The sequence below is a fragment of the Bubalus kerabau genome, chromosome 15, assembly GCF_029407905.1.
Source record: "Bubalus kerabau isolate K-KA32 ecotype Philippines breed swamp buffalo chromosome 15, PCC_UOA_SB_1v2, whole genome shotgun sequence".
Classification (NCBI taxonomy): domain Eukaryota; kingdom Metazoa; phylum Chordata; class Mammalia; order Artiodactyla; family Bovidae; genus Bubalus; species Bubalus kerabau.
In genome coordinates, this window is record NC_073638.1 from 8,001,158 (window position 1) to 8,024,034 (window position 22,877).

Here is a 22,877-nt window from a genome sequence, read left to right on the forward strand (position 1 = left end):
TTTTTTTTTTTTTTGATAATTTGTTTATGATTTATTTGCTTCTTTTTCTTGTAGACATCTGCATTATTATTACTTTTAAAATTTTATTTATTTTTATTTATGGTTGCCCTGAGTCTTTGTTGCAGTCCATGGGCTTTCTTTATTTGCAGCAAGCAGGGGCTAGTCTTGTTGTGGTTCACGGGCTTCTCATGGAGGTGGCTTCTCTTGTTGAGGAACACACACTCTAGAGTGTACAGGCTTAGTTGCTCAGTCACCTGGAATCTTCCGGGATCAGGGATTGAACCTATGTCCTCTCTATCGGCAGACAGATTCCTATCCACTGTGTCACCAGGGAAGTCCAGTACCTGCATTACTAGTAAGTACCAACATTACAGTTGCTCAGGAAAGGGTCCAATTATCAGGAAAAAGTTATCAATTCTGTTATGATTTTTCCATTCAGCCATACCCAAAATGACCATTCACAGTACCTGAAACTTTGATTTTTCTCTATATGAATCCAAGACAGCTGCCCTCTAACACGGTGGGTTTTCAAATACAAAGACTAAATTAAAATGTGCTAAACATAGTTTATTTTTAAAGTAATTTAAAGTACAGTGTAAACATACATTAAAGAAACTGTGGCAATTCAGATAAGGAATAACATGAAGTTATTTACATGTTTGTATATGTATGTGTGTGTGTATATATATATATACACACAAAGTGCAGATAAATACAAGACACTACAAAATAAACAAAAAATTCAATATGATAATTTACTGACAATCATTTTCATACTTATTATTTAATTTGTCATGTTAATAATGGCTTCAGAAAAATTCCTAATACTGAAATATATCATCTAAATATTCAACTTTTATATAAACTATAGTACCTCAAATTTAACAGTATATAAATAGGATTTGAATTAAAAAAAAAAAACAACAGTCATCTTCCCTGCCACACTCCCAATTTATTGTAAAGGCTTCAGCTTAGAGTTCAAAAAGACTCTTGAAATCACAGCCCTCGATTTGTGATGACTTCTCAGCTGTTAAGCATATATCATGACTGAAGACACAGAGGCAGACATAAAATCTCCAACATTCTGCATATAAAAAACAACGCACACTATTAATCTAAGAGACAATGGATTCAAGGCAAAGTTGGGCTCTGGAAGGGTAAAGACCATGGGAAACCTTGTCAAGAAATGGTACAAAGGGGAGAAAATGATCATCTAACTAAGGTGGGGTAGGCACCTCCTCCAACACCAGAGGTCCTCACGTGGCCCTGGACGTGACCATCGTGGATGGTGAGGATATGTGTGTTTGTGATCCTTGTAAATGGCACTGCCTTTTGAGACTCTTCAGAAAACACAGAGACTCCATTTCTCCCTATGGCACCAAAGAAAGAATGTCCAACCTCTGAATGTGGCATCTCTCCTGTGAGTGCTAGGATTGAGGATGACCTGTTAAGACGCCCTAAGTCACACAATGACTTCTAAACTTTGGTCGAGAACATGTAATCAGTTTTCTGCCTATGGCTTGCTGTGAGTGCTGTGCATGTACTTGAGATTTCTTGTTTAAAACAGTGAACGCAACAGTCCAAAAAAAAAAAGTGAAAAATCCTATTTATTGATCTGATCCTCTAAAAGTCCATGCCATTCGTAAATGTCAATTTGTCCAAGGTTACTACCAAATAGATTTGGGGGAGGGAGATACTGGTGACAACAAATGGATACAGTGAATGTGGTGAAGAGATGTGAGCGTCGTTGACAAATACCTGAATTATGTCTGAGGATTAACAGGAGACAGTCAGGATACAGATTATTCAGAAGTCTATTCAACAGGCTAATAATTCTCTGGGAAAAGTGTTTTGATTTTGGAAGGTAAGCAAACAGGGTAGGAGGCAAAAGTTAACAGCAATATCTACTCACAGTGGGAAAATTATACTAAGGAAGAAAATAACTTCTGGACAGTAATTAAGTCTCTACTTTTTTCCTTTAGCAAATGACATGACTTTGGGGTCTAACTCAGTGATGTTAGGTCATAGAAACAGTTGCAAATTACAAATGCATTGTAAAACTAAAGAACAAAACCTGTTCTGAAATGAGTCCACCTCTAACTTCAGTCAACAAAGTACAAATTGAGAAGGGGTTCTACCTGCTGATTAAGGCATGCCAAATATCTAACTGGGGGAGGCATACTAAAAATGGAAGGGGTTTGAAGAAAGGCTCTGAGGGACCCTTGTAAACCAGCATCCTTGTGAATAAGACCCTGCACATCAGACACGCACAGACCTGAAGAAGGCCAGGAGTGAGGAGGCTAGCAGGTTCTATTTCCCATGACTGCAGTGCAGATTCAGTTTCCTGACATCATGGTGGATTTTTAGGGGGCATGCCACACTAAGTAAAAGCTATTACCACAGAACAGGAAATAATCCCCAAATCACTTTGCCTCTTTGCCTTCTTTTCCTATTTGAGAACCTGGAAAGTTTGGAAGGTGCATTGAAAAAAAAATCTCTACCCTTCCTGGAAGAGCCATCAGGTGGGCCACTGTTGGGATGCCTGGTTATACCCATTCACAGTGCGAGGCACAGAGAGCGCATACAAGGGTAAAACCACTCCCGTCAAACAAGGAGAAATGGTACTTCCTCACGCCTCCCAGACTTCAGAGCGATGCAGAGATCATTTCACTGCTCGGGCATTTACACAAAACAAAAAGCCTTCACTTAACCGACTACTGCTTATAAGCCAGCAGATATGGTACAAGAGTCACCTGTGAAACACAGCAAGGTTTTGTACTCAAAGACATCTTCATCTAACAGGTGAGCTGACTGACTTGGACTCATCAGTCTCACCCGCCTTGTTTCACTGTCAGTGGTGATGAGGGTGCCCACCTGGCCTGTTTCCAAGGTGTGGATGTGGCAGTTCTGTGGTATCTTCATGAAGTCTCTGAAAGGCTATGGTTTCATTACTGAAACACTGTTGTCATTTCAAATGTGATCTTCTTGTAGTGACTGACATGTACCTTGTGGTGAGATGAATATTCCACGTGATCAGAGCACATGCCCTGGTTTTCTCAATGTTCCTGAATACTTTTATCTGTTGGAAACATTTCTAGGGAAAGGCAGCTTCATTTGAGCGCTAGCATAGGGCCATGACTTGCTTCCACACATAATCAATGTGAAGGGAAAAGAACCATTCTCACAAATCTGTGAGAGTAAAACTTCAAATAAAAGCACAATTGGAACAAGCACTTTTGCAGCTTGTTTCAAAAAAGGGACCATATCAAGTACTGTCACAATATATGACTCACCATGAGGAAGGAGAGGGGCTTCATGCCCATGACTTTTAGAGCAAAAGGTTTAATTCCTCACTGAGCATCTGTAGAATTAGCTCATAGACAACTCAGAGGCAGGAACACGCTGGCCCGTGTTAAAGGAAAATGAAGGTTGAGATTTCTCTCTGCAGCAGCAAGTGAAGTAGGACTCTGAATCACTTTTCAGAGTCAAGTTGGTCTTTGAAAGAAAATCAATTTGCCTTAAGAGGCTCTAATTTAACAGGATGCCAGATGCTAGCAAGGGTGGTTAAACTGAGGGTGTTGTGGATGAAGGGCCTGGTCCCCTAGGGAGACCACCTCTGTTCCAGCAGAGGGCAGTCAGGATGTCAGCAATGCAATTATTAAGGACCACCAAGGATCTAGAGGTCAAGAAGCTCTAGCAACACATATCATAGTGTACAAAAGTCAACAGTAGCAGGTAAAAAAGAAAAAAAAAAAAAAGAGACAAATGTACCAGATTTTTTCATTATATTACTAATTTTTACAACATTAAATATTTTCAACTTCTTTATTTCCATGCTGATATTTATTTCCGGTTGTAATTCTGCCTACTGTTATTCTCTTTACCTTTAAATCCTAATCCACTATTCCATTTTAAATTTTAAAAGCATAAATGCTCCAAGGCATAGTTGTGTATGTGTATGTATATAATTTAACCTATTAACTCTAGAAACATTAACTTAAAGTAGAAGAGATGGAGATTACAAATCAGTATCATGTAAAAAGAACTGTCTATAGTCAATACCTGAGTGTCTATACAGTGAAGAACTCTGAAGTAGCATGTACAATACCATGGCCAAGGGGACCAGTGCTATGGCAATCGATGGCAGAGAACCAGTTTTTGGGAATCTTGAGAAGAAAGGCTCTTTGCCACATGCAGATATGTTAGAAATAATATGAGGATTATTAAATAGAAATAATAGAAGCGGTCAACATTTGACCAGATAATTATGGTATATATAAATGGACAGTAAATACCTATTTCTATGCTCTATAAATACAGTGAAATTTCTATTAAAGGCTGTAAATCGAAAGGCATAATGGAAAATTATATATGATTTTATTCCTGCTCAAGATGATGAAATAATTTCAAAATAATTTAAGAATCCTGTACCTTTATGTTAAGATTATGCCTCAACTAATCATAGACTTTAGAAGGCACAGTGTTCCAATCACTGTCTTAATACATCATCTTTATCATTTGGAGCCAAAAGGGTATCAATAAAATCCTTGGACACTTTACAGAATAACAAGTAGAATTTAAGCTGTATGCTTGTATACTGTACTTTTCCATCATTTTCCTATCATTGTAATTATACATTTGTGATATCATTATAATGACTCTAGCAGAGGATATGTGCATATCACTTGTCAGTATTTATATGTTAATGGAATAAAATTTAATAAAATCTCAAAGTAATACAGACAGTTTTAAACATCCTCCAAACCAGGGATCAGCAAACCATGACCCATAAGGCAAATCCGGCTTGCCACCTGCTTTTGTGTGGCACATCAGCTATAAATCTCTATTTTTAAATGATTTTTTAAAAGTCAAAGAAGCTTAATATCTTATGGCATGACAGATTTACAATTTCAGATTTCAGCATTCTGAAAGAAAGCTGTATTGGTACACAGTCACACCCATTCACATGCTGTCTGTGACTGCTTTCCATTACAATGGCAGTATGGACAGTGTGATGGAGACAACAGGTCCTGCCAAGCCCCAAATATTCACTATTAAGCTTCTGCAGAAGTAGTTTGCTGATCCCTGCTCTAAGCCCATAGACAGCATCTGGAATGTTGGACAGAGTGTTTACAGCGGAATCAGTGTATGACTTAACTTGGTTTCATTTACAGACACCATATACATTATTGCTTTTGAATATTATCATCTACTTGGTAAACAAATAAAAATAAACTTATGTTTTAAAAAAACCCTTATTTCCTTGAAATGTTTAGGACCAGCAAAACAATCATATATAAAAGCACTATATTTTTAAGAAAAAATAATAAATGAACAGTTTAAATTACATTTTTTTAGCAATGATTTCAAGGTTTCTCAGAGAATACCAGACAGTAAAGGGCAGGTCTTAAAAGTCTTATAGCAGATTTCTGGTTTCCAAATTTCTGGGAAATAGTACTTAACACAGTATTTGAGATTTTTATAAATTTTATGAGAAACATTGTGGAGAGTTATTTATTAAAAAAAAAAAAAAAAAGCAAGGGATGGGGATAAGCTATTTCAAAATAAGAAATCAGCCCAAGATAAAAAGAATGGCAAACAATTTAAACATTTTTTCCCTTTCCGTTAATAGAGGTACATAGTCTGCTTTGGAAACTGGCTAGAAATGGATTATTTTTCATTTTAATGGGCTGATCCTCATATCTATGTCAGATAAAATCATATCACTTATTACTTGTTACCATGGATACCATGAAGATACTGCTGTCCACTAAATAGCATTAGAGGAAGACAACATAATTTTCTGGGACGAGTCCTGTTTTGCCTTCATAAGTTGCCTTCAACCATCCTGGTTCCACTGATGGGTACACTGGCAAAGATAAAAATACATTAATAAATATCACTCAGTCAACATTAGCTTCAAATAATTACACACACAAATGGGTAAAAATCCACATCAGATTGTATGCATATACTCTAGCTGTCAAAACAATGTCACGGGACCTGTAAAGCTGGAAATGCCTTTTGCATTCACATAACTAATCACTCCGGTCGGGAAGATCCCCTGGAGAAGGGAATGCCTACCCACTCCAGTATTTCTGCCTGGAGAATCCCATGGGTGGAGGAGCCTGGTGGGTTACACAGTCCAAGGGGTTGAAAAGAGTCGGACACGCTGAGCAACCAACACTTTCACTCTCTCTCTCTCTGACACAGGACAGGAAATCTGTTCCAGAGGAATTTGATGTGTTTATTTGTACAGCTACAAAAGGCAGGGCCTGGGCTGGATCCTGAGTCTCCTGTTCTACTTTAGACTGCTCCTTCGTCCTTCCAGGACTGTAATCTTAGCGCAGGGAATGGGTGGACTTACCGTTGGAGAATAGCGCCCCCTGTGGGAAGGAAAGCTCATGGCTGTGCTCTGCTTTACAGGAGTACATGGCTTTGGCTTGGCTGAAAGAGCAAGAGGCAATCTGTGAAAACCACAATACTCAAGGATGTTTGCACTGGACACTACTCTTAAAAAATGATTCTAGTTTTCAGTTACAATTGAAGCATAATACACACAGTGTGCACACAGAAGCGTGCATAAGTGTATTTCACAAAGTGCACACACCCATGTAACCAGAGCACACCGATAGCACAAACAAAGCCTTTCTCATGTTTCCAGGCAACGCTCCTAAGAGTAACCACCTGTCTTAGAAGAAATGAAATAATCTAGTTTTAAAGAATGCCAGGATTTGTTAGTATTCTGCTAGAGAGGCTATTTTTCAGCTCCACAGGGGTTCACAGGTATGTTAAAGCACTATGTATTTACTTGCCACTTTAATTTCAGAGCATCAGATGTGAGCTCCACATATTAAAAGGCCTACAAGGTATGGAAAATTAAGTGGGCATGCTAAGAAAAACAATAGGATAAGCTGATGATATAGGGGAACCAACAACAGCCTCACTTGTCAGGGAGACATGAAGACGTGTCTTTGTAAACCACAGTATACGCAGCTCTTTAAAAGGGAAGCCAGTACTCATCTCCGACATCTGTTCCCATATGGGAGTTCAGTCTTCGTGTAGGCAGATATTCTGGCTTTTTTTAACAGGAGCCAGAATTTCCGAGTTTTGTATGAGACCTCCTTAAAACAATCTGAGCGAACAATAAAAAGCCATCCTCTGAGGCTGCTAACCAAGTCATCTAATCAGCAAAGTTGCTTTTACTCTGCAGTATCTGATGACCTGACTACACTCCTTCTCACCATCTCTACTTCAACCAGAATCCGAGCCAATATCATCTCTACCATAGCGCACTGAACGGCACCCTAACTTCCTAAATCCTCCGCATTTCTTTCCTCTCCAGTCCCCCTGCCATCCCTTCTACGCAGAGCAACCAGAGAGCGGTTTGAAAGGTTTTGATGATCACGTGATCTCCCTGAAAACAACCCGTCAACTGGTTCCCAACTCCGGCCTCCACGCTGTGCCCAACCAGGCGCCTGCTGGGCTCTCCTGCCTCTATGCACCTGCTGCACGTGAGTGACACTGGCCCGCCTTCTCCTCTTCAAACACGCCAAGCCCATTCCCTCCTCAGGGCCAGCTGAGAGTCTTCCTCATCTTCACTCAGCTCTAGCCTTCTAGTTTACCTTAAATCTCCTGAGTTTCACTGAAGGCCAGGTCTTCCCTGCAACACACTCTAAGCAGCTCCCAGGTAACTTTCACATTCCCCGGTTTTAAGTCTGAATGGTACTCTGTTGTTGTTCTTGAATGTAACCTTTATGAACAAAAAATGCCTGATGCTAACTAGTAACTCAGTAAATATTTGCTGAATGAATGAGTTAAAAAAAAAAGGAGGGGGGGGGAGATGTTGCGGTCTCCAACCTCTTCAGCATCAGGGCCTGGCTTCATGGAAGACAATTTTTCCACAGACTGGGGGTGGGGGGTGAGGAACGGTTTCAGGATGATTCAAGCACATTACATTTCCGCCACTGATCTGTTAGGAGGTGGAGCTCAGGTGATAATGAGAGCAATGGACAGCAGACGTAGACATAGACGGGGCTTCTCTCGGTTGCCCACCGCTCACCTCCTGCTGTGCAGCCCTTCCTGACAGGTTGCCACCCAGTACCAGTCTGTGGCCTGGAGGCTGGGGACCTCTGCTCTGGATTCTTTTTTTTACATGATGAGTCCTTTCAAAGATTCAAGGTACCCTGTCTTTCCTGCCTGAGGTCCCAATACTTGATCTGCAAAGAGGCATCAGCAGTATTTGCATTTGCATGCTCTCAAAGCAACAGTGTAACATGATGATTACATTTCTCTGTTGGAACAAAACTCTGGATCTTATCTCCATACTTCCAGAATGAGGCTCGGTCACCTGAACCAGGGTTTCCAAGTAGCTACTGAAGATCAGAAAGGTTAGAGAGGAGAACTATGGCCCTGCCCCTGGAGTCTTTTTCACATGAGGTGGGTCTCAGGCTGTACTTTCAAGAACTTGGCTAGGAGAGTCTGCAGCAAGCAGGTTTAAGAAGGACCACCAGCCCACACAATCCCACTTGCCAGTTAAATGTGGTTTAAAAGAAGAGCTGATGAAGCAGACGCAGCCCAAGAAGGACAGAGTTTCACACTAAAGAGCAGCCATGCGCATGCATGCTGCACGTGGGTGTGTTGGCTGACAAGGTCTGGGGGCAAGCCGAGGGTGCCGCCAAGTTACGAAGACTTCTGATAATGAGACTCTGAGGACCTGACCTAGAAAGAACGTTAGTTTTTCATAGAAATCTTCCAGTCAAGTATACTCATTTGATCTGATATAATCTGGTGTATCTTGATCTGATAGTCATAAAAAGAAAAATACTCTTCACTATCACTTATATATGGAATCTTAGGAAAAAAAACAACAAATGAATATAACAAAAAAGAAACAGACTCACAGTTACAGAGAACAAATAGCTGTTACCAGTGGGAAGAGGAAATGGGAGGGGGGTCAAACAGGGGTGGGGACTAACGGATAAAAATTACTTTGTATAAAATAAATAAGCAACAAGGATACTCTGTACAGCAGAGGGGCAAATAGCCATTATTTTATAATCATTTTAAATGGAGTATAATGTACAAAACTATTATATCACTATGCTATAAACCTGAAACTTATATAATATTCAGTTTTTAAAAATGCATTTTCCAGGGACCACTCTCAGACTTCTTACACTAGAATCTCAGGTATGGGAGTGGGGGTTGGGAACTGTTATTTTAAAAATATAACCTTAGGTGACTGTTCTTTTTTCTGAGCTTCATTGAGATATGATTGACAAATAAAAACTGGATATATTTATTAAAAAATAATTGTATCTGATATCTGATACAATTAAAAGTTGCAGAGCCATTTCTCTAAAAATATGTAAAGACTTTTTAAAATGTCAAAATTTCTAGCAGCAATGATTTCCACCAATAAATACTGTCTTATTACCTTGAATCATTAAAATAAATTAAGAGATACATAAGGAAACAAATTCCAGAGTTATAGAAATGTTTAAGATACAGTAATTCTTGCAATGATATAGCTCATACTTCAAATGCAACCTAATTAATTTATAATAATATTTCAGATATGAGTGTGCTTAGAGTATTGTATGAGATTGGATGGTGAGGGAACACACACAGAACAATATCACTAAATTAACGGATACTATTAAATGTGTCAAAATACACAGCACAAAGTAATATCTGTTACAATTTTCCAATTATCTGTGCATGTGACTTAAACAACTATAATTTTCTTCCACTGAGATCTATAACTACAGGTTACAGCTCAGTTCAGAGCTCTGATGATTTAATGTAGAATTCTGTGACAGTGGAGTTTTCTTTCCAGGTGTTAATGCTTTTTCTTTTACTGTCTTGGTGTATTGAAGAAGATGTGAAAATAACACTGTCACCTATTGAGTCTCTGTTCACAAGATTCTAATATCCTTTGAAAAGGATTTTGAGGATCCTGCTTCCTGTTGCATTGGAGAGTAAGGTGATTATGTTCGCTATCCTGAAAGCCCATTTCTTCCCTTATAGTTTTGAAGATGATCTGTCCACAAGCCCCATTCCTAATACTAAACATTGTCTAATGCCAATGAGTGAACTCACACAGGTTTGACAAGGTCAGTGTGCGAAATTCACAATACTCATCTTAATCATAAGCAAAATAAAAAATTCACATAAAAACTGATACAATGTTTTCTGAAGGGCCACTTAACAATGATACACACACACACACATATGCCATCTCTCACATATATTTTTTGTATGCTAAGAATTTCACTTCTGAAGAGAGCAGGAATGCACTTCTGAGGGAGTAGAAGATATAGTCAAAAGGGTAGCAAAGAAGTAACATACACAACAGCAAAGCTAAAAACAAACAGATCACAACAATCTAAGTGTTCATCAGTAGAGAATTTAATAAATAAAATATGCCAAATTCAATAAATTAGTAGGTAGTTATTATGAATAAAGCTACAGAAGAACACATACATGAGCAGTATTAGGATGTAAGGCAAATATTTTACAGAAAAATTAGTCACTGGCAAGACCTCTAAACTGCCCAAGATAATTTGCCATAAATACTCATAAATAATGCAATAAACACACATTTGCTTCTTGGTCATTGGTTGGAGATTTTTTAAAATTAGTTACACACCCTTTTCTTAGGTTTTTGCCAACAAAAATGAGCTGTTTCTGGCTTGGATATCTGAGTGTTAGATGCCTCAAAGCTAATCTCTCATGTGAGCTTGTAGAGTTAAAGCTGCTATGTCAAAGAAAGAATATTGCAACTCTAATAAAAATGAACTGAACACATGAATAACAAAGTCTTTTAAGGTTAAAATGTATATTTTATCTATTTACCCAGCAACTCTGTTGAGCGTCTACTTTGTTGGGCACCAATGTAAGAGGAACACCATGAGCACCACCTTCGTGGGTCCTTTTCTGTGCTCATTATAGAGGAGTGGGTCTCTAAGTGCACTCAAGGGAATCTGGAAGGAGGGGCAGGTGGGACCTGAGAGGCACTGCTCTGACAGCTAATGGAACGTGTATGAGGGTCCATTTACTTTCCACTATGCCAGATATTAGGGCTTCCCTGTGGCTCAGACGGTAAGGAATCTGCCTGCCATGAAGGAGACCCAGGTTTGATCCCCGGGTCGGGAAGATCCCCTGGAGAAGGGAATGGCAACCCCCTCCAGTGTTCTTGCCTGAAGAATTCCATGAACAGAAGAGCCTGGAAGGCTACAACCATGGGGTTGTGAGTCAGACATGACTGACTGACACTTTCATGGCAGATATTTAGGAGATCTGCAGAAACGTAAAATAATGCGAGTTCTCAAGTTCCAGGCAATGAGCATCATTAAGGGACAGAGCTGACTGCAGCATGGGGGTGCATGGGAACAGCAGAGGAGCAGACTTCTGTGTGGCTTAGCTCAGGGGAAGAGGAGAAACAACTCCTGTTGTCTTAGAAATATGACCTTTGGAAGAGGGAAGAAATGGGAAGGTGAGACCCTATTAGGACTTGGGGGCAGGCACATAAACTTTCTAACTAGGTTTTACAGAAAACAGTGATCCCCATATACTGGGGGTCTTGTGATCATCCAGATGATTTCAGTCATATAATGAGTTTGGATTTTGAAATGAAATCTACATATTTCCTTGGCTTAACCTCTATAATGTAGAAATGAAGGTCAAGAGAAATTAACATAATGGCAGAGTCAGGCTAAAACCTACATCTCCTAATTGCTGACCTAGTGAAATACCTGGTGAATCCACTTAAATGTCATCTGTAAAATCCCAAGATAACGTCACTGAGAAAATCACTTCTATTATCAATAACAGTTGACTGTTAATGAGAGTGAATAATCACATCTACACAGTGCTATTGTTATGTTTTAGTTATATGAACTTATTTTTATTTTAAATTCATAAACATTTAAAACTGTTCTCAGTTTAAATTTCTAATACCACAAATATTAATAGATATAATTCACACAAACAAAAGCTCTTTGGAGATCTTCAGTAAGTTTTTTAATTGTGTAAGTTGTTTTGAGACCAAAAGCTTTTGAGAACCACTGTCAACTGATAAGATTAGATGGCTGTGCATCAAAATGCAGTTATCCTTAGGGGATGAAATGAGTGGTGGTTTTCATTCACTTTTTTAGCATTTTAGTATTCTTCATATTCTCTTAAAAACAGAAAAATCAAGCTATTCTTCCTAGCCATGGCTTCCTTTGTCTTCCTTATGAGTGTTCTATCCCGGGTGTCTTACATGCGTCACTGTGCTCTGAACCAGTGACCTACAGTCTCTTATTTATTTATTTTAAATTGTGTATTTATTTATTCAGCTGTGCTAGGACTTAGCTGTGGCAAGTGGGATCTTCAATTTTAGTTGCGGCATCAAGTTTCCTAGCCAGGAATTAAACTGGGCCCCCTACGTTGGGAGCACAATCAAAGCCACTGGACCACCAGGGAAGTTCCTTTACAGCCTTTTAAATGGACAAATTCACTAGACGAGAAGACTGTGCTGAGGTTTGTTTTGTAATTCTAAAAAAAAAAATTGTTTTTAGATTATTGTAACTCTTTGGAAGGAATGATGTTAAAGCTGAAACTCCAGTACTTTGGCCACCTCATGCGAAGAGTTGACTCATTGGAAAAGACTCTGATGCTGGGAGGGATTGGGGGCAGGAGGAAAAGGGGACGACAGAGGATGAGATGGCTGGATGGCATCACCGACTCAATGGACATGAGTTTGAGTGAACTCCAGGAGTTGGTGATGGACAGGGAGGCCTGGCGTGCTGCGATTCATGGGGTCGCAAAGAGTCAGACACGACTGAGTGACTGAACTGAACTGAACTGAACAGAAAATTTGATTGCTTATAATGAGTCAAGCTCTCAGTTCTTAATTAATTCTCTTAATTCTCAAGCATGTAATTCTCAATTAAACCTTCAGAAGATATTGGTATACCTTGCCTAAATTATACTACTTTAAAGTGTATTTCCCCACTGCCCAACTGTAACTGATTGAGACAGAGGTGAAAGCTTTAAGGGTCCTGTTTTCCAGAGGCTTTTGTAATGCTGAGACAGAGCCTAGTTCCATTTGCCTCTTGAAAGCATTTTATAGGTTAAGAGAAACATTTAGTACTATGGCATTTTTCTCTATTCCAATGGCTCTCAAAGGATAAGGATCACTTGGGGAAGTTGTCAAAAATACATATTCTCTAGGCCTCAGTCTCAGACACTACAGTGTATAGAGTCTAAGCAAATTCAAGAATCTTCATTTTAACAAGTCTGGCACATAAAGTTCCTCTGACAGAGAGAGCAGCCCCTCCCACTCCACTAAACCCAATTTCTGAAAGGTTTCCAGTGAGGTCTTAGAGGTAAAAACCAATGCCCTCCTCTAATGATCTCCTAGACCTTTTGTGAGCACCCATCAGTGGGTAACCCCACCTGCATCTATGCAGTGTGGCTGCTGTGCAGAAGTCTCTCAAAGGGGCATCAAGCTTTACGCTCTCTCCCGGTTCCAGCTACAGGTCTCTCACTGCCTCTCAGCGCTCCTCAGCCTTCTCAGACAACGGGGATAAAACTTTCCTTGCCTTTCTGTGTACTCACACAAGCTGAACTCAAAAGCTAAATCAGCATTCTTTCTTGCAGTTAGTCTTAAAAACCTAGAATCTTCTTTACCTGTCTCTCATTCCCAGTATCAAAGCAATTGCTCGACTCTAGTTCTATCCATAAAATTCTGCTTACAGTTTATCATGCTTTTGTTAATGTCCTAATTAAGGTCTTTTAAGTATCACCTGTTCCATCCTAAATGGTTTTCTTCCCATCAACAACCTCCTAGAGAAGCCACCTCAATTATCTGATCAAGTGCTTCACTGATTAGATCAGCTCTTTGCTCAATGACTCCCAGAAAGGAAAGGAAAGTGAAGTCGCTCAGTCGTATCCGACTCTTTGTGACCCCATGGACTGTAGCCTACCAGGCTCCTCCGTCCATGGGATTTTCCAGGCAAGAGTACTGGAGTGGGCTGCCATTTCCTTCTCAGGGGATCTCCCAACCCAGGGATCGAACCTGGGTCTCCTGCATTGCAAACAGATGCTTTACCATCTGAGCCACCAGGGAAGCTCTCCCAGAGCCTGCAGTTAATCCAGAGGTGTTACTTTTCTATTGCTCAAGACCATCCACTAAAATCTCCCAACTGTGGTATTTCCCATAATGGCTGGTCTCCCTATGACCCACTACTGGTTCATCCTTCTTTGAGGTATAATTCAAGAGTACCCTAAGTTCCCCAGAAGGAAATCAAAATAGGTATTGTGGGGGGGTCAGTAAGGGAAATATCCTCATTTTCTGTTGTTCAGTTGCATTTAATGGTACAAAAAGGTTTCAAGTGACTGATAAATGTCCAAAAACCCAACACATATTAATTAGAGGCTTGAATACCTTAAGTATTTTCAATGATAATAGTTATAACAATATTAGCTATTATATCCTGCAAAGGCAGTATATGGAGAGCTGACTGTGTACTTCAAATACATTGCTTCCTACACTCATAATCTGTCAAAAAGGGAATCATGACCTTCACTTTACAGATTTAAAAAAGTAGATTTCCCAGAGTTCAGACCAAGGTGACAGAGTAAGAGAATGTGGAACTCATCTCCCTCCATGAACACATCAAAAATACATCTACATGTGGAACAATTCTCACTGAAAATTAACCAGAAACTGGCAGAAGAACTCCTGTACAACCCAGGCTGAAACATACACATGTAATGAAGGGAAGAAAAGCATATGAATCAGAACTCGTGCTCCTGGGTGGGGACTTGTCCAGGAAGTGTGCACCTGAGCCACAGCCTGGGGACCCCAGTCCTGAGGTCTTGAGTGGGAGAAAAAACTCTGGCTGGCTGGGGGACTGGGGGAAGCCTGACTCCTCTTGAGAGGGCAGGAAGGAGAGAGGTCGACCCTTGCAGTTGCAGGGTTTCCTGCGATCTCCTTGCTCAACCCAAGCTAACGCTCCATCGCCACTGACTCCACATTCCAGCGCAGCTCTCGACTTCTCCCATGACTAGGGAAGAGACTCGACTGTGGGATGCTCAGGTGAGCCAGTGCCCAGCAGAGCCTGGGGGGGCAGAGCGCCTACTCCAGCAGTGGATCAGAAGCTACCCAGACCTCTGACGGTGGCCGTTCCACCACGGCTCCTTCCCACCCTAGCCCATGCACACAGGGTCCATGTGGACCCTGCTGACCTTGTGAAGTCAGGCTGGTGAGCAGCCATGAGGAACAAACGGGGCTTGCGCCAGAGGCTGTGGCTGAGCAGAGCCATGGGAGTCTGCACAAACAGCACATCGGGCCTCGGTCTGCAGCTGACATGGGCTGGGAGTCAGCCCAGGTCCCACCTGCGTTAGCATCTCAGAGGCAAGAGTTCCAATGCAGGGAGAGAGAAAAGCACACCCCTAAAGGGTACAGGGCTTCCCTGGTGGCTCAGATGGTAAAGAGTCTGCCTGCAATGCGGGAGACCTGGGTTGGATCCCTGGATCAGGAAGATCCCCTGGAGAAGGACATGGCAACCTACTCCAGTATTCTTGCCTGGGAAATCCCATGGACAGAGGAGCCTGGTGGGCTACCGTCCCCGGGGTTGCAAACAGTTGGGTACGACTGAGCGACTTCACTTTAAAGGGGACAGAGCCAGGTCAGGCCAGACCATCAGGATTTCTGCTCTACGAAAGTGAGATTAGCTGCAGTCCCTGGCAGGGCAGTGATGGTCACTGAGCAGAGGAGAAGCTTCACTCACATTCTGCAGAGGCTCTGGCTCCTCCAGCACCAGCCACATCCCTGAGCAAGCTGAGAGTGGCCAGCACATCCTGAGAAAAGAGGTGACTCAGGTCCATGTCAAACCCACCTCTTCCAACAAAGGCACTAGACACACACAGTCTGTACAGGGATGCGCCGCTTAAGCTTCCCCTTTGAAGGCTTAAAGAGGTAACTATTTTACTTAAATGCATAATGGCAGACAAAGTTAAGTAAAATAAAAGGACAGGTGAAAAGTTATGACACTGTCCACAAGTACTGTGGACTAAGACTTAATCTTCAGTGTATCACTGAGTGAGCTCTAAATTTATGCTGACAGCGTATTAGAAGTGGATTTAGAGTATTTGGAGTGTAAAAGTATGTTTTAAATGCATAGGATGAGTTTTGAACATTTGAGTAAACTTATTGTATAACAGCTTCATTAATTTACTGTCATACTAATTTATTTCATGAATACCTTGCTGTCTTCAAGCTCTTAACAGATTCTCTCTTTGATTCCAGTACTTAATAGATTGGTGAGAGTTTCCTAATGAAAGGGCTCCATCTAGTGGAGCAATTCAATCATTTTTGCAAGACAGAAGGTAGCAAGGTTAAATCCCTTATATTAAGGCCTGACAGGGGTGATAGTTTCAGGGAAATGTTTGTTCTGAGCTGCACAGTGCCTAGTTTTCACCCTGCCTTGATAAAAAGGCAGAAGATAGAGGTAAGGTACATGCAAGTATGCTGGGATTTGCTATATAAATTCAAGGCATTAACCATCAGTAAGACACCAAAGTGGCTCTTCTCTAAAAACACTAATTTACGAGCGTGCTCACTAAGCTTTTGAAAACAGAGTTTGAAGTTTATTGTTGTCTCTTGTAAGTAGGACAAGCCTTATATTGTGTAGGTGTTTAAGAACTGCTGAAAAGGTCCACATACTTTTGTAAGGTCAATAAAAATGCTATGGCTAAATAACTTCTAAAAGAACTATGTAGTAATACTTTAATCATATTTGACCCCTTTCCTTCACAGCCTCAATTAACTGGTTGTGGCAAGCTCAAAATTTCCTGAGTACATAAAAAAAAATTAAAAAAAAAAAAACCACCAACAAAAAAAACCTAGGTTGGTCCTTCAAATGTTCCCATTTATATTCCCTTTCAAAAAGCATTTATTGAATACTTGCAACCTGCACTGGTTGCTGATGGTAAAAAAAAATCCAATAGTTTAGACACATTCAAAATTAAAACCAAAGTCTAACGAAGAAGAGAGAATCAATTTATACTAAAAGGAGAGGAAGCAGGAACCTCAGAAGCAAGCAAATGAATAGCAGCAAGACATAATAATTCATATCCTGTTAACAATGAAGCAGAAGATAAAATCTGGAAACCCTGAATGAGGCAGAGTACTCAAACCCCAGTGCCGCCTGGGGTAATCAGCTCCTCAGCACCACAGGCCACTAAGAATGAGCATAGTCAGTCTGGACCTAGAGACTGTCACACTGAGTGAAGTCAGCCAGCCAGAGAAGGGAAAGTATGGTATGGCATCCCTTATACGTGAACTGGAAAAAGAAATTACACAAAGGAACTTACTTACAAAATAGACTTAGAGAATGAAACCTATGGTTGCTGGTGGGGAGTGGGAGGAGGAGGAGGAAGGGACAGCGAGGGAGCTTGGGATGGACATGGATACACTGTTATATTGAAAATGAACAATCAACAAGGACCTACTGTACAGCACAGGGAACTCTGCTCAGTGTTATGTGGCAGCCTGGATGGGAGAAGGGTTTGGGGGAGAATGGACACATGTGTATACGGCTGAGCCCCTTCGCTGTTCACCGGAAAAGATCACAGCATTGTTTGTTAATTGGCTATACCCCAAGGAACACATGTATACCTGTGGTGGATTCATTTTGATATTTGGCAAATCTAATACAGTTATGTAAAGTTTAAAAATAAAATAAAATTAAAAAAAAAAAAAAACAAAGTTAAAAAAAAGAAAAAGTATGCAGTTTTGGTGCATGTTCATGAAGCTTCTTACAGAAAAAAAAAATACATTAAATTTTACAAGACCAAATATACATTTGAATAATTTCCACAAACTGTCATCAAAAAAGTCTTCGGTGTACAAAGAGTTATTGTAACTTGTCTTTTAGAAAACCTGCTTGTTTGGAATTCTTCCTTTGTGAAGGTTTTAACAAACAAGGTACTGCAGTAACACTGAGATGCTAAATGCTATATATATGGTCATGACCATTTATTCCCTTGTCAAGATATAACAGATGTGAATTTGACCATTTGCAGAAGTGAGGGGCAGAGCACTCAGAGATGACCTGCCAGGTCAACACAAAACCATGTCACCACTATTTTATGTTTTTTTACTGGGAAGTTGAGAACTTACCGCCCAGAAGAAACTGGCTTAACTGAACCAACGTTTTCAAACAGTTGGGCCTTTGCTGCCACACTGAAAAATAATTTCAAAATGCAAGTTTCATTAAAATCCATTAGAGAATCACACAGCTCAAAGCGAAATTCAGAGTTAGCAGTTAACCAAATAAAAAAATGAGTTAAAAAATTGTCCCCAAAATATGAACTGAATTTTAACTGTTTTAATACAGAAGTAAGTTTTAGATCTAGTTTCTAGTTCACCGAGTACCAGATGGGAATAAACCTATATCTACTTCCTCTGGGGATTGCACTGTCTGCATTTTCTGCACCTCAGAAAACTGGGGGAGCAGAAGAAAAGGAACCTTTTATCTCCCCACTCCACTTCTGGAAGTCCTGCTATGGACTCCATGGAGCCACAAGGGAAGAGTCACATCCACAAGACAAAACAAGAGCTGCTTTGTATTCTTATAGTTAAGACAAAACAAATTCAAAAACTGTTTCATGTATTTTTAAAATACTTGAACATACTTCCTATAAAGTGAAAAGAGAGAGCTCTGAAAATATGACCAATAAGTAAATTTGTGGATTCAAATCTTGTTTCAAAGCATGACAAGGGAAAGGCTACTATATGAAAAGTGAGACTATAGGGTAGAATGAAAAGAATTAAAACCAATGCAACCTAGTTAATTAGATAAGTTCCTATATTTACTAGAAGAGAATATAAATTTCTTTGAATGATGTTTTAATGAACTAAATATTTAAAACCTACCTTATTTCTTGAATTGACAAACCCTTCTCCCAGAACTGAGTCATTTGATAATCTGCAGGATCATTTTACATCTAACGCAGAACAAACACTGTCTATAATTTAAGTTCTATTTTATCAGTAAATCACAAAATAGAAGCTCTTCTATTTCCCTCACAAAGAATAAAGTTTATATTTTCTCGTCTCCTTTTACACATTTGGCTTAAAACTCATTTCCCTTAAGGGATAGAACTATGCATACCAGGGAATAAACAAACTTACACAAAATCTGGCTAATATTGTGGGAGCTGGATTTCCAACCACGAGATAGAACATATGTGAAACTCACTCTGAAACCAAAGGTTCTTGTTAATGGGATGAATGAATGAATGTAAGATGTTGTTCCTATGGAAACAGGCTTAGTGAAATGTCTTACCAGACTTTCAGTGAATAATTAAAAGGTCAGCAACACCGCCACATTACAACTGGGCATGGCATAAGAGGAACAGCACAGACTCAGCTGGAGAACCCCAGGTTAGAATCCTGGCTCCGCCACTTACTAGCTGAGTGAGTGTGGACTGGCTCCCTGACTTCCCAGGATGAGTTCTCCTCATCTTTAAAACAGCGTTCATACTGCCTCCTGCAGGAGGACACTGTGGTCCTTAAAAACATGTACAAGGACGGTCAGTAATAGCTCCCGCAGCATCTGGAACAGCTCAGCGAAAGTCAGAAACGTAAGAGGAAAAGGAGGAAGAATGTCCTTCTTTGGATTCTGCTTCCGAATTTACCCCGCACCCTGTTTTCTCCCATCTGCGCCCTCACTGCTCTTGTCTACACACCCCACCCTCCTGGCCTTTACACTTCAGGGTCGTATCCTGCTCTTAGAAGCACACTCTCTTGCCTTTCCTGCTCCCTGTTCTCCAGGAGTTGTTTAAATCAGTGAGTACTCAGGTTGGGGAGACAAATGGAGAGGAGAGGAGATCACCCAGGCTAGAAAACAGCCATATTTCTAACGAAGAGGTAGGACTGAGGATACGAGCAGTGGGTGTTTCGTTTCCAGACTCCAAACCACTATATTATACACAGGCTTTCACATCCTTAAAAGAAAGCCTGCTTCCAAGGAAAGTGCCTGAAGTGTGTACTAATGTTCACACCACTTGCAGAAGAGGACAGGGTCCTGCAGAAGTTGGTGGTACCCACTCTACGGATGAGTGTTCGGCTGTGGGAACCCTGAGGGTTCTTTTGCACATGCTCAAGCCCTGTGTACCCACGGGAGACACAGAAAACTCCAAACAAACACCCTGACACTTACACGGAGCCGGGGCGCTGGTAGCCGTTGCTGGAGGCGGTGTCCAGCCTTAACCTCCTGCACATTTTTGGAGGCAGATCGGGGTTTGGTGTGGCTTTGGGTGTCTCTTTGGAACCTATGGAAGTTAAGCTTTGAATGGATCCACTGTAGCTCTTGTTTCCTGAAAAGAAAGCCCAAGAAAACAGGCGAGGTGCTATTAGACAAAATAATAGCAATAACACAGTCCACAGGTGTAACAAAAGGAAGCCCTTGTCTCTGTGTCCAAATGAGAAGGCACAGAATGTTCTCCGAGCCCAGCAGCCCGTCTTTAAGGGGAGGAGATCACAATCGGAAGTAATTGCAAATACATCACCGCTCAGAGAGGGAGAGGTCCAGGAAAAATGCCGCAGCACACAGGAGGTTTAAAGCTCCCAGCTCAGGGACAAAGTGGAGAAACACCGTTTGTGCCCTTGCTGTTCACGCCCCCCTCCTGAGTCATCAAGCTCCACACGCCGGGAGGCGACGCAGAGACACGACATTAGCCCAGGCTCAATCCTGGCTTACCTTCGGCCGCAGAGACAGATCTGAGGGAGGAAGCCGAGGCTCTTTTCAGTCCTGAGAGCCCATAGGGCCCCTTCTTGGCCAGGTCGATGGGTGGAGACGCGTCCCCGGGACTGGTGACGGAGGTGACGCTCTGGCAGTCTGATTCCACGTCCGTTTTGGTTGCATCTTCTCGAGAACTTGACTCGGGACTCGTGGTCCAGAGACCAAGACTCTTCTGTCCGTTGCTGGGCGATGGGGACGCAATCCAAGGGATCCCGGTGGACTTCTCCCTGGGCTGGCAGGAGGCAGGCTTCGTGGTGCTGTTCTGCTCGGAGGAGTGAGAGGAGAGGGACTCAATGCTCCCCATGGGTGTGCTGTCAGGGCTGCTGCTGTAGGAATCGCCTGGGTGGGCCGGGCAGAAACAGGAGAGTCAAGGATGGGGCCCTTCTGATCTCAACCTCCCAAATGCTCTGCAGCCACCTGACCCCACTGCAGTGCCAGACCTGGATTAGAGAACTGTCCTGTTGTGCAGAAACGCTTTAAAACATGCATCTGAACTACACTATTCAAGGGAGGTTGTGTATGTGTCCCTATGAAATCATGTTTCTTCTTGAAGCATCAGCAAGGCTGACTTGAAATCAGACAAAATGTGCTTCTGAAATAGGACTCACCAGTAGGAGAGGCAAGATGCCTTGATGATATAATAAGAAATCAATGGAAAGGGGGAATACTGAGACATATTCCTGCCTTCTACTTTTATGATCCTAGGTGATTCCGAGTTACCATGTATCTGGGTCCTCCTGGTAGAAAAGGTGCTATTAAATGTCAGCAGCTCCACAATTTTTATTTTTATCATTTTTTTTTTTTTTTTTACAATTTTTAAAAGGAAAGCTTGTGGAAGAAAATAGGAAAGGATTTCTTTCCTTTCCCTGCTAAGAATATACCAACATAAGAAAACTTTCTATTTAACTGGGTGTATTTTTTAATGTTTCTAAAAGTTAAGGTGTAAGAAAAAACATGAGAGAAACAGTAAGGGAATATTCAAATACTGTATCTAAACAGCAATTGTGGGGAAAACTGAGGGTGGATGGAGAGGGCTGGGTGTACAAAATACAACGAAAATGGCCAAAGTTGAACTCATGCTTTGAGCTGAAGCTGCCACCCATCTTATGGTGGGGCTTGGCTCAGAATAAGAAGTTAGGGATAATGTGTGGTGCAGAATCTCTTTTTATTTCCTTTCTCTCTCTTTCAGACACTTTGATACCGGAGATATGATGCTTTAAGAACATAATGTGAAGGAAAGAAAGAAAGAAAATGACTGCTTGGGCCAGGCTCCCCGGCTTTCTTCCCGACCACTTTGACAACAGGACAAAAGCTGCTACAAAGTAGCACCCGATGTACTTAATCAGCTACAGGAAAGGGCACTGAGCAAAACCTATTTTTTTCCCCTTTGCAGCAGGAATGAATTGGCTTGTCCAAGATCTATTCTATGTGGTTGAGGGCGCTGGTGTTGGGAGACAGCGTCAGTAAGGACATTTCCTCTTTCTACCCAATTTAATTGCCCATAAGGTGGGATAGAGCTGAATTAACGAAGACGGCATCTCCCTGAGGGTGGGACACTTACTGTCGGGTTCTGCCAAACACGGTGTATACCTCCCCCTGGGCTTCCGGGAGCCCGAGGAGAGGCAGATTGCACGTGTCCTCCGGGATCCGGATCGAGACTGAGGCTGAGGAAGAGGGATGCTGGGGTCTGGGGCGGTGTGAAAAATCTACATGGAAGAAACATGGACCGAGGTCAACAGAAGGGTGACACTGACGTTTTCATCATAAAATAAGCTTTGAGTGTTATTAAATGATCTTAGAACTCTGTGCTCCTGAATCAGTTGCCCGGCAAGAAATAACCTTTCTAGAGCAATTACAACTTTCTTTTCCATTTACACTGAATAATGCTTCTCCTCTGGGTTTTTTATTCTTCCCTATTCCTCAGCACTGAAATTCAGATATTCCAATATTTTAAAGAAATGTGTCAAATAGCAAGGAATGTCTATGTCAAGACAGGCTGATTCTTTTCACTATTACAGTCACTCTTCCCCTTCATCCTGAACATAACCTGAGGGGAAGAGAACCCTGCTGTTA

The 22,877-nt window shown here is 41.2% G+C and overlaps 1 protein-coding gene across 7 annotated transcripts in view; it reads right to left on the reverse strand.

Moving 5' to 3' along the window:
• Positions 1–546: 546 nt before the first annotated feature.
• ARHGAP42 (Rho GTPase activating protein 42) overlaps positions 547–22,877 on the reverse strand; it is a 353,084-nt gene continuing 330,753 nt past the window's right edge. For all 7 annotated transcript variants that reach the window (XM_055547592.1, XM_055547593.1, XM_055547594.1 and 4 more), the window contains 6 exons: positions 22,366–22,510; positions 20,763–21,143; positions 20,223–20,379; positions 18,179–18,241; positions 6,368–6,447; positions 547–5,869 (listed from right to left, as the gene is read on the reverse strand). In XM_055547592.1, coding sequence (XP_055403567.1) covers positions 5,781–5,869; positions 6,368–6,447; positions 18,179–18,241; positions 20,223–20,379; positions 20,763–21,143; positions 22,366–22,510 — 915 coding nt within the window. In that variant the 3' untranslated portion in view covers positions 547–5,780. The remainder of the gene's footprint in view (positions 5,870–6,367; positions 6,448–18,178; positions 18,242–20,222; positions 20,380–20,762; positions 21,144–22,365; positions 22,511–22,877) is intronic.